Genomic DNA, 13,296 nt, shown 5'->3' with positions numbered 1-13,296 from the left:
TCTGATTGGTCAGAAGGAGGTTATTAGTTTTCTAGAACAGCAGCTCTGACTGCAGCACAGGTTTGTATTAATAAACTCATTTTTTCGTTATCGTTATGTTATCGTTTCTATAGTAACAGCTTAGGAACAGGGGCATGCATAGCAAATACTCTGATCATCATCATCATCAGATTAACATGTGGCGAATTTGACCAAAAATCTAAGGACTAAAGGAGACCTTTATTTATCATGCTTCGGGAAGGAGTCTCCAGTGTCAGAGCTAAAGCTTTAAGTAACTAAGTTTCTTAATCTTTAGGAAAGACAAGTTTATGCTTTTTTGCTTTGTTTTTTTTTTTTGCTTTGTTTTTTTTTTTGCTTTGTTTAACAAGACAAACTACAGCTGTGTCCCAACATGTACATGTGTGTGTGTGTGTTAAATTTTCAGATTCATGATTCATCCTTTATACCAAGTTAATAAAGCAGAAGCACAACAGTCGTATCTCAAAAAAATAGAGTTTAATGTTCGTGTGCTGTATAACAAATTAAATATATTAGTGTTTACAAAACAAGAGGTGATGCGTGACTACTGCATATCCTAATGATGAATCATCAACTCAGTGACTTAGAACAGCGATAAGAACAAAGCATCTAATGATTAAAAAAACATAACACAAAAAACATTTCATCCCACAGTCCTGAACGCACGTGTTTCCCTTTTCCACGAGACAAGACGAGACGAGACGACACAGATCATTGTCTTCAAAGGACAGAAGGCAGAATAGGAGACAAAAGTAGGAGTTTAGATATGTTCTGACCTACAGGGAATGGATTAGCTGCATGTGTATCAGCACTTCTGATAAACTAATCAGATCAAAACGTGTGTGTGTGTGTATGTTTCCTCTATTCCTTTTGTTTCTACTTTTACCAACGATGGGAACATCTCTGAGAAATATCACCATCTAAATATACATACATACAATCTCAAGGCTGATCATTTCCCATGCATCAGAGGGGGAAAAACATCTCTCTCACACACACACACACACACACACGCACACACACAATTAAACAAGCTACCAGGCTCAGCAATATTAAACACTAGATTCAAATGCCCGTGTAAAAAAAATATACAGAACCTGAATCAGGTGTACTCACTCAGAACAAAAGGGTACTATGTGTACTCTTGTGTACATGATGGTACCTTTAAGTACACCTTTGGCAGGTGGTGTGATGTAGCATAGATTTAAAAAACAATCACACCTTCAATTAGACCTTCAATCACACCTTCTTATAGCGTGTCCACATAAAGGATGAGTACTAAAGGTACACACCAGCCAACAAGAGAACAGATTAGTACTTTTTTTTTTTTTTTACACACTACTATGACCTTGATTTTTGAGTTATAATCTAAAGCCAAATGAGTTTAAAAACAGAAAATACACAACTAAAAAAAATGTCAAGATCAGGGGTGCCAATACTTAACAAAATCCACTAAGTGCCATTGTCATTAGTAGGTAATTATTTTCCATTAATTATATATGTCACCTAGATGAATGATATTCGGCCTCTGCAAAGTATTCACCCCTTTTTACGTTATATCTGACATTATCTTAAACATGAAAATGACTTAATAACAAACTGAGTCGATTGAAATTAATCAATTGAAATGAATCGATTCGTTCATAACTCTGATGCTTTTAAATCTTTACATCATTCTCTACATCATTATTCGTGTAAAGGTTTGTCACCTATCAATCAGAGGCATCTGAATCGTATCGTAGCAGACACAGATGAATCGTTAAGATATCGTACCATATCGTATCGTAGCAGACACAGATAAATCGTTAAGATATTGTATCGTGTCAGAGCCTGACAGCTACAGTGTCAACATTTTACTGAGCTTGATAATAGTCGATTATGTATCCTTCACATTTTGTCAGGAGATTATTGCTTTCTTTTACTACCCCAAGTGGAATAACAGAGCTCCGTCTTTCACAGATCATACAGATCATTTCACAGAACCACAAGACAAATTTTCATTTACAATTTAAACCCATTGGAGGAACCTTTAGTGATTAGAACCTTTATTGTATGTTTGACACCCCTGATCTAAACCTCTGTGTGTGTGTGTGTGTGTGTGTGTGTGTGCACTGAAAATGATTCCTCACTCATTAATCAACACACATCCATTCACAATGACCCAGGTGACTAGATTAGATGTGAGTTTAAAGTTTGTGCTCCTCATGGTTTATCAGTGAAAAAAAAAGATTTTCACGTTTTTTCTTTTTTTTAACAGTCTCAAAATAATAAAGAAAAAAAATTGTTCAACTTTAAATTTGTTTCTGGTCTTTTTTTCCTTTTAAGACTTTCTCATCCTTTAGATTTTATTTGTAGTATTTTTTCACTTGAGAAAATAATTTACATTTTCCCTGTGTTTTTTATCCTACACTATTGGGGGAAAAAAAGAGTACTAAACAGTACTTTTTACTGGGTTTGCTTCCTTTACCTTTTGTACTTGTACCATTCACATGGATATAATGAACCTTTAAAAACAACATTTAAGATGCAGAAATCTGACAGAATTTGCTTTTTTAGAGTAGAAGATACATACTAAATGTGAAACAGGTGCGTGTATAAGGGTACTGCACTCAGGAACACAGAGCAGTACAATTCAGTACTCAGTACAGTTCAGTACAATTCAGTACTCAGTATAGTTCAGTACAATTCAGTACTCTGTACAGTTCAGTACAATTCAGTACTCAGTATAGTTCAGTACAATTCAGTACTCTGTACAGTTCAGTACAATTCAGTACTCTGTACAGTTCAGTACAATTCAGTACTCTGTACAGTTCAGTACAATTCAGTACTCAGTATAGTTCAGTACAATTCAGTACTCTGTATGGTTCATTACAATTCAGTACTCTGTACAGATCATTACAATTCAGTACTCAGTACAGTTCAGTACAATTCAGTACTCTGTATGGTACATTACAATTCAGTACTCAGTACAGTTCAGTACAATTCAATACTCAGTACAGTTCAGTACAATTCAGTACTCAGTACAGTTCAGTACAATTCAGCACTCTGCACAGTTCAGTACAATTCAGTACTCAGTATAGAGCAGTAGCGTTCAGTACAGTTCAGTACTCTTTTTTTCAGAATGTGGTAATCAAATCTCCAGACCTGAGCTGAGTTTCCTATAAGCACCACAGGACAAAAATCAATTATTAAAATAGTATAATAAGAGTATAAGAGTATAATATTGAATATCTCTCTCTCTCTCTCTCTCTCTCTCTCTACTATTTTTTTTTTTGATTTTCAGAAACCCTTTTAAGATTTAAAGAAAGATTTAACACCAATTTAACACCAAGTCTCCAAAACCTGTTTATAAAATCTCAGTTCATGGGACACAGATTAGAGATTGTGTATATTATTTAAAAAATATTTACATCTCACTCATATTTATAAATAAATACATGACAGATAAAAAAACCCCAATGTGTGAAACTCAGTACCCAAAGGGTGCACAAACTTTGCACTCAACCAAAACCATATCCTCTAAGTCACATATCCAAAAAAGGAAACAAAGAAAAGGAGGTTTGAAAATGGCACTTAAATGAAGAAAGTTTTGCATAAAGTAATTATATAAAAATAAAGCGTACAGATCATTTCTCCACCTGGACATGAGGGTCAATCGGTTATTCTCACAGAGGTATTCATTTAACACACACACACACACGACTGTGGGAAACCTGATTTTTTTACGGGGAAAACCTACAGCATCAGCTGGAAGGATGATACAGAAAAAAAAAATTATAAAAAAGAAATGAAAGTTGTATAAAAAATGCATTTTAAAGTCCAACACTAGTGCATATAAGTTACATGAGTACACCAACAGAATCTAAGACTATTCTAAACTAACACTATTACACTACACACTGTACAGTAAACACACACACACACACACTGCGTTTTATTAACAACAGCTAGTTGGTATTGCTCTACTATTTACTACACACTTGGTATTTTACGCTTTACACTACATCACGTACACAGACGAACATTCGCTTTGTAGCTCTTTCACTAACAAACTATAGCACACGTTAAAAATTGTCGCTAAACGCTGAACCTTTTTTTCAATCATTTTATTTGAATCAGTACCTAATATCACAGGTGTGTGCATGTGACTGCTGTTTTAATCTTCTGCCTGCTCGTGTTTTTATTATTATTATTACTAGTTGGTTCTGTTTTTTTCAGTTTTTTTCCAAAATATATATAAATTAGTCATGTAAACCACCCTGAGTAAGATAATAAAGCTTTTTTACTTACTAAGATGGTGTAAACCTATGCAGTTTCCCCACGTTCACACCAGCGAGAGATGGATTGACAATCGGGCACTCTGTTTTCTTTTTAAATTCGATGACATGAATCCAATGATCGTCTTGCACGATTTCTCAGACCGATAATAACCAAATTTATCTACTAATTGATCACTACCTAGTGAATGAGAGCTAACATAGCAAGAGCAGAATTAACGTCGAAAGTGAAATCTGAATTTGAATAAAATGCTAACCTTGTGAGTGAAAGCTAATTCAGCAAAAGAGCAACAATTAAGCAATGGATGCTAACTTAGCAAGAGAGATAAGATACGGCCAAACAGCCCTGTAACACTTGAGTCTATGTATTGCACTGGTCTCAGTGCAATTCAGAACTCTGTACAGTAAAGAACGGAGTACAGTTCATTACTTAGTACAGTTCAGTACAGTTCAGTACTCAGTAGAGTTCAGTTCTCAGTACAGAGCAGTATATATCAGTACAGTTCAATACCGTTCAGTACAGAGCAGTGCAGTTCAGTACTCAGTACAGTTCAGTATAGTTCAGTACTTTTTTTAGAATGTGGAAGAAAAAAATCTCCTATCAGTGTGTCTTTCTTGCTTAAAATGAATGACTTTATCCTCATTGGAGCTGTGGTCAAGTCAAAGAGAAGGATTAACTGAAACTGTGTCAATAAAATGATAGCTAGTAAACAAAACTTAGCAAATAAACGCTAACCTGGTGACTGTTTCACGCAGCAGAACGACAGCACTTCCTGTCATGTACAACCTCTCATTAAATGTGTACAGAGACTTTACACAGAGCAGGCCAAGCCCACAGGCAGGCCAACAAGCTCTTGCTAGTGTGAACGTACGGTTAACAAGTCTTTCTTCGTCTCACGAGCTTCATATCTGACAGCCAGCTTTTCTAGCTGTTATGGTCAGCCCTGATCCAGATGTTCCTCAGCCATAAAATTCTGTTTGTGCTTATCTGCTGAATATGTTGATGTCTGGAACGTTGTGAAACAACATGCATTCATTTAGATACACACACACACAAAACAAACTGTATTTAAATAACATCTGAACATTTTCCACGTATCAACAAATGTATGTACAACTAGCGGACGTTACAGTCCACGCCAGAGAGAGAGAGAGAGAGAGAGAGAGAGAGAGAGAGAGAGAGAGAGAGAGAGAGAGAGAGAGAGAGAGAGAGAGAGAGAGAGAGAGAGAGAGGAGGCGGGGTTTTTGCATGTACAGTCACTGACAACACAAAGTTATGCTAATCTATTCAGGGAAGAAAATAAGGACACTAGGTGCTTTGGCAAAACGGAAAAAAGAAAAAAGATTAAAACTAAAAAATAAAGGAAATCTGAGGCAACGTTGGTTATTAAGGCTCTACTGTAGTTGTGCTCCTTTAGTATTCACGGACAGACGACAGTTCATAATGGAGTCGGAAAAAAAAAAAATAAGAAAAGAACTAAATAGAAATCAACAGGGAGGTCTGGTCTGCTATCTGGAGTCCTCAGGTTCACATTTGATGCTTTTCTTTTCTGAGAGGTTGAGAGCATGGGGACTCACCTCCCCTCCACTGCCGTTCTCTGAAAAACAAAAAACAGACTTCAGCGTGAGGGAAAACAGTTCTCAAACCCTCTAGAGAAAAAACTGAGTAGAAAAAAAAATGAAGGTTTAGTCAGAATGAATTAGCAAATGCTAAAGCTAAGCTAATCAGATAAAGCTCCTCTCGCTGGTCCGATGGTGGGGTTTGATTCCTATTCATTCATCTAAAATCTAAAGCACACGGCAATCATTATAGTGTACTGTTTCAACTAGGGAAAAGCTAACCTGGAAACCTACTAGCTAATCAAGTTTGAAAATATAAATCTAGAAGGAGGAAGCTAACTAGCAAATGAAAGGTAATTGTGTAAAGTGAAAGAGTTATCCTAGCAAGTAAAAGCTCAAGTCGAAAGTGTAATAATTAACCTAAGTAAAAGTGAAAGATATTAAGTGAAAGTTTATTAGCTCTGATCAAGCATGCTAGTCAAAGCTAAGCTAAGAGAACCTGACAAGTTAAAGCTCACTACTGAGTTAAGGCTAACCTAGAAAAAAGATAACTATTAAGTGAAAGCTTACAGGCATCAATTTAACTAGCCAGCCAAAGCTAACCTAGCAAGAGAAATATTATTAGTGAGTAAATGTTAAAGTGGCAAGTGAAAGCTAGCTACAGAACAACATACTAGTTAATAACAGGTAAGTAACAGGTTAGACCAACAAATGAAATTAGTGAGAAAGTTAAAGTATGGAATGAAAGCTAAACTGTTGGACCTACTGTACAACTCTGGCTAGCAGTAAATCAGGCTCATTATAATATTAGGCCACACCCACATCATATCAAACTTTGTTTTTTTCATTCCAAACTTTAAAGATGTTTAACAGGCTGCAGCAGTGTTTGTTTTTAGCTTATGTTTCTATACACACACACACACACACACCTGTAGCGGCTGCTGCCTTGCTCTCGACACTGGCTTGGTGATGTCTCTTCAGCTCATTGGCCAGCTGTTTTCCCAGAGTTGTGTCTCCTTCTGAAGCTCCGCCTCTTTGTCCTGTTATTCGCAGATTTAGTGGCCTCTCACCTACATGAGCGTGCACACACACACAATCTTGATTAATGTGACATGAAACACTCCCTAACTCTGTACTGCATTTCTGTGAACACACCGGCCATGTCTGCTTCAACATATCACCAAAATCCACCAAGCAACCACACCATGTCAACAAGAACGATGTCAACAATAACGTCAAGAACGATGACGTCAAGAACGATGTCAACAATGACGTCAACAACGACGGCAAAGTCCATCAAACTCGAAACACATAAGCTGCTGATCTCCTTATTGTCTCAGTGAACCTTTTCATTTTTGTTAGAATGACTTGAGGGCAGAGCACAGCAGCACACACACACACACATACACATACACACATTTGTGTGCATTTTAAGAGCTTTGTGATGCAGATATGTGGCATAAAAGCTACATTAGGAAACTAAGAGAACTTAAAATAACTAAGAGAACTTAAAATAACTTAAAAAGAGAGAGACAGAAAGAGGTAAACAGACAGACAGAGAGAGAGAGAGAGAGAGAGAGAGAGAGAGAGAGAGAGAGAGAGAGAGAGAGAGAGAGAGAGAGAGAGAGAGAGAGACTAAGAGAACTTAAAATAACTTAAAGAGAGACAGAAAGAGGTAAACAGACAGACAGACAGACAGACAGAGAGAGAGATACACAGTCAGAAACAGATAGATATATGGATACACAGACAGAGACAGATAGATAGATGGACAGACAGGGATAGAGAGGGATAGAAAAAGAGAGAGACAGAAAGCGGTAAACAGACAGACAGACAGAGAGAGTGAGAGAGAGTGAGAGAGAGAGAGAGAGAGAAAGAGAGAGAGAGAGAGAGAGAGAGAGAGAGAGATACACAGACAGAGACAGATAGATATATGTATACACAAACAGACAGAGACAGATAGATGGATAGACAGACAGGGATAGACAGACAGACACACACACAATATGATGCTGATGTGAGGCTGCACTAAACCTCTACAGAAAGGTCTTAATGGATGAGAGTCTGTGTAGAGGCGAGAGATCCCGCGAGTCGCAGTCTCACACAATGTAAAGACGATCAGTTTAATCAATAACCTTTTTGTGTGTACTGACTTTACAGCTCTCATATCAGACACCTTCTAACAGAGGAGAGCTTTAAATTGGATTATCTTTTACTGTCACATTCATACATACACAAAGGCTTACGAAGCATATCTCTGGATCGGTTCTAAAGCTCCGGTGTTGAACCATTAAAAAGAAGGCTCGAAGAAGAACCCAGAAAAAACCTGGAGTAGAATTAATATAGAATTCTGAAGACGCACAGAGGCCCCGCCCCTTTTCTGAGAAGTTTCTAGAATGTATTTTAATACTTATAATGAGTTTATGGATTCTCTGGTTTCCACCCACTGTCCAAAAACACACCAGTAGGAGGATTGGCTATTCTAAATTGCCCCTAGGTGTGTGTGTGTGTGTGTGTGTGTGTGTGTGCATGTGTGTGCGTGTGTGTGTGTGTGTTTCATTTTCTACTTCTCACCGCACCCTTTCCATGCCTTTCCCTTATCTCACACTTCCTCCCCCTCTCTTCTCCCTTTCTCTCGCTCTCCCTCCTCATTTCTCTCTCTCTGCACATCTCACACGCCCACTCAATGTGCATGCTGGGATATGAGGAGGCAGAGTGCATGCTGGGATATAAGGAGACAGGGGGAGGTGATGAAGAAGGGATTCAGTAGAATGAGATGGAGGAGCGATCTGTTCACACTGCGCCGGGCAGAAGGAAACTCCCTCAACAACCATCACAAAGATCATACACACACACACACACACACTCTAACACTCCAACACTGACCACGCACTGAAGCTGAAAGTCTTACTCTGTAGTGCAGCAGAAGAAGAAGAAGATGAAGAAGAAGTGTCAAGACCTCAGAAAAAATAACTTTAGGCCTGTAAGTTCAGTTCATCCTGAAGAGCAAACAAATGAAGGTTCCACAAGCATCTACACGAACAACTACATAACAATCTTAGAGCGTTGTCTTAAAGACATTTGTCCCCAGAAGTTCACATGATGAACAGATAAAGTTCATCTAAACCCCTAATACAGCAACAAAGGACCTGGCGAAGGAGCTCTAGGAATCAGCTACTGTACCACAGAGAACACAGACAGACTCCTACATCACCACTGCCATGAAGCAAGGAGCCTTGTGGAAGAGTCTTCAACTGCTCAGATGAATCAACACCTGAACTGTTTGACTGTAATGATTAGCTCTCTGCATGAAGGGGAAAAGGTGAGACTTTTAAACAATGATGTGAAGCGTGGTGGTGGCAGCACAGTGCTGTGTGTGTGTGTGTGTGTGTGGGGGGGGGGGGGGGGGTTCGATTCAATAGAACAGGGACTGGTGAAGATAGATGGCATCATAAAGAAAGAGAATTATCTACAAAAACTGACTATACTAAGAAATAACTAGCAAAAATATTTAAAAATAGCTAAAAAGAATTTATTCCGCAATCATTTTAAAATTACATAATGTAGATATTTCAAATAAATAAAAAATCTATTTTTAGATATGTATTATAAAACAATAAATATCTAAAAATAAATAAAATATTTATTTTTAAAATAATAATAATAATAATAATTATTATTATTATTATAATGACAGAAATATTTGAAATAGTTAAAACAACTGCAGACCATTTTATTAGATAGTTTTTTTGTGTAATTTGTCACATTTCCTCCCAAGTTTCCCACCCACTTCTCTAGTTCTGCCGCTTATCCGAACTACCTCGGGTCACGGGGAGCCTGTGCCTATCTCGGGCTTCATCGGGCATCAAGGCAGGATACACCCTGGACGGAGTGCCAACCCATCGCAGGGCACACACACACACACACACTCTCATTCACTCACACAATCACACACTACGGACAATTTTCCAGAGATGCCAATCAACCTACCATGCATGTCTTTGGACCGGGGGAGGAAACCGGAGTACCCGGAGGAAACCCCCGAAGCACGGGGAGAACATGCAAATTCCACACACACAAGGCGGAGGCGGGAATCGAACCCCCAACCCTGGAGGTGTGAGGCGAACGTGCTAACCACTAAGCCACCGTGCCCTCCTACGCTTTATTCTATAAAGTTTAATTTTATATCTGTTAAAAATAAAAGAGGTTTTATAAAAGTTTTTTTTCCATTGATTCTCATGAAGGGTGCCAATATTTACACAGTTACAGATAAGCACTCCTTATAAACTGGGAACTGTGACGAGAGGTTTGGAGGTTTTGCAGCGGTCACACGTTAACCTCGGGTCGTCTCTTCACCGCAGATCGCAAAGCCGGGGACAGGATTTTTTATCAGTTAAAAAACACGGTGGTTTTTCAGACTGTAATTACAGATGTGAGATTATCAGAAGAACAAAGCATTTACTTTTTCTCAGATCACCCCCCCCATCATCATCATCATCATCTTCATCATCCTCCTGACTCCCACACGTCCGCCTCCACACACAGCTGCCAAATGGGCCTCCCAAAAATGAAAGCGAAAAACATTGCAAGAGATAAAGAGAGAGAGAGAGAGAGAGAGAGAGAGAGAGAGAGAGAGAGAGAGAGAGAGAGAGATGGGGGAGTGAGATAGAGCGCAAAAAAAGTGAGGCGCAGGTGATGCAAGCTGCCAAACCATCACCACCACCACCGACAACAACAACGACACAACAACAGCTCCTTAACACATCCACTTCAGGTGGGCGTTCCATCAATCCTGACAGATTCCTCCAACGCTCCGGCGCTTTCCGCTGACCCTCGCTTTCACTTTCCTCATTTTTAGGAAATATGTGAGAAATAAACTGTGTTCCATCACACACACACACATCACACACACATCTATAAAAGCTACATGAGTAGCTGATTAACGATAACCGGAATACCTGCTTTCAGTGAATCAGATCTATTCATTTGGCTCCTAAATGAATCAGTGCCATTTTCTCCTAAACTGAGATTTAAACTGATATTCAGCAAACTTCTATTAGCATGTGTGGATTATGAGTACAGCTCTCATAGGAAGTCGTTACACATGTGTCTTCACTGTAAGGTATTAAAAGAAGAATCCTGTGTGTAGATTTCCACACAAAAAGCAACAAAAAAGCTGCATCGCAAACATTGTAAAAAAAAAGAGAGAGAAAGTAGGATAAAAAAAAGTTAGCGAGCTCCGCCCACTTTCCACCCATCCAGAAGAAAATGGCAGAAATCCAAATTTCTGGATGAAATCCGTGTGTGTGTGTGTGTTTGTGTGTGGGACTCACCATGCTGCTCGGTGTGTTTATCGGTGCTGCTCTGCACCCCGTTGGTGTTAGCATTAGCGTGCAAGTCAGCGTGGTGTTTAACTGCCCCGGGAGGAACACGCCACTCCAGAGCCTGCAGTCTGTCCTGCGTCGCTGCATCGTGCAAAATCTCCATCTGTTTAGCCAAGAGACGCTCCAGCTGAACCTGAAACACACACGCACAGACAAGCTTGGTGTCATAAAGGGCATGCTCTGTTGACACATGCAAAAGACTTGATAATAGATTTCTGAAAACTTTTTCTCTTCTCTCTCACACACACACTCAATTACACACACACACACACACACACACACACACACACACACTCATTCACATATACACACACGCACTCATTCACACATACATACACACACGCACTCATTCCCACACATACAGTATACACACACCCACACAGACACACACACATACACTCATTCACAGGCACACACACACTCATTCCCACACATACACACACACTCATTCACACATACATACACACACACTCATTCCCACACATATACACACACACAGACACACACACACTCATTCACACATACACTCATTCACAGACACACACACTCATTCACACATACACCCACACACACACACACACACATACACTTATTTACAGGCACACACACATACACACATGCACTCATTCACACATACATACACACACGCACTCATTCCCACACATACAGTATACACACACACCCACACAGACACACACACATACACTCATTCACAGGCACACACACACACTCATTCACACACACACCCACACACACACACACACACACACACTTATTTACAGGCACACACACATACACACATGCACTCATTCCCCAACACATTATAAAAAGGAAACACTTTTCATCCTGATTAAAGTGGAAAGCAGGTTGTGAGTTCAGCCGGATGTTTAATTCATTAATCCACACGTTTCCTTGATGATTAAGATCATATGAAAATTTTCAGAAAGAGGAACAGAGATATGAAGGAGAAACGGACCACACGCAGGATCCTGAGGGAACTGATGACTTTTCACACAGCAGTTTGGAAAAAATATTTTATTAAGTTGATCTGCTAATGTAAATATAGAGGAGCGGAAAAAATATTCCTGAGATTAATTTATTACTATTGCTAATTGTATTATTTTACTAGTTTATTACATTTGAGATGTTTGTGACGTGACAAACACACAAACCAGACACACACCTGGATGTTTCGAGTGAGTGTTTCCTCTCCTTTGGAGCGAGCCTGATTCAGCTGCTCTCTCAGACTCTCCTGACGCATGTGGATGGCCTGTAGCGCCTCCTGCAGGTCAAAAAAGCCTTCCTGCTGGGAGGGAAACACAAACACAGCTCAGTCACAGGAGACACATGCAAGATGGATGGAAGGAGTCTCCAGTGTCAGAGCTAAACCTGTAACACATCATCAGGACGGGGTTTTCACTGCTGCTATAATGAACACCGTATGAAAAGTCGATATAAACTGATAAAAAAGCGAGAGATCATGTTTCATGTGTGTTGTTATTCTATACGAGGTGATTGATTTTCTGTTGTGAAAGCAAAAGTCAGAAACTGTACGTGACTAGGTGTTAATTCTCAGGATGATGAAAAGATCACACACACACACACACACACACGTGCTAAATGACTTTAAGGAGGTGTGATCCTGCTAAAGGAGGAGGTTTGCATGACAAGTTTTATTGCTCACTCCAAATTACTCCTGAGGTGAGGCTGCACTTGTCTAATGTTGACACTCAGGTTGCCATGGCTACTAAGCACAAAGACGCCTTCTCTCTGTCGACGTGGGCTGTGTGTGTGTTGGGGTAAAGAATTTCTCTCTGTCACTCATAGCTGTAGCAGTGACAAAGGCCTGGGGTGGGGGTGTGGCAGTGAGGTGGTGATGATGTCACTGAGACACGCCTCAGATTTTTGGCTTTTACTGACATAAAAAAAAAATTGGGCTTTTTTATTTTCTTGCATAAGTGCTGAGACACACTATACACACACTCAGTACACACTAAACACACACTCAGTACACACTACACACTATACACACACTCAGTACAAACTATAAGTGCATT

General features: G+C 39.3%; 1 protein-coding gene across 3 annotated transcripts in view; it reads right to left on the bottom strand.

The window, feature by feature from the left end:
• Positions 1 to 476: 476 nt before the first annotated feature.
• nab1b (NGFI-A binding protein 1b (EGR1 binding protein 1)) overlaps positions 477 to 13,296 on the bottom strand; it is a 28,431-nt gene continuing 15,611 nt past the window's right edge. For 2 of the 3 annotated variants that reach the window (XM_060877075.1, XM_060877077.1), the window contains exons 5-8: positions 12,423 to 12,545; positions 11,189 to 11,372; positions 6,785 to 6,925; positions 477 to 5,893 (exon numbers count right to left, since the gene is read on the bottom strand). In XM_060877075.1, coding sequence (XP_060733058.1) covers positions 5,805 to 5,893; positions 6,785 to 6,925; positions 11,189 to 11,372; positions 12,423 to 12,545 — 537 coding nt within the window. In that variant the 3' untranslated portion in view covers positions 477 to 5,804. The remainder of the gene's footprint in view (positions 5,894 to 6,784; positions 6,926 to 11,188; positions 11,373 to 12,422; positions 12,546 to 13,296) is intronic. The other variant, XM_060877078.1, reaches the window with a different exon arrangement.

The sequence above is a fragment of the Tachysurus vachellii genome, chromosome 8 (genome assembly GCF_030014155.1).
Source record: "Tachysurus vachellii isolate PV-2020 chromosome 8, HZAU_Pvac_v1, whole genome shotgun sequence".
NCBI classification, from domain to species: Eukaryota; Metazoa; Chordata; class Actinopteri; order Siluriformes; family Bagridae; genus Tachysurus; species Tachysurus vachellii.
Note: the sequence above shows the minus strand (reverse complement) of the source record. Positions and strands in the feature narration are given on the sequence as shown.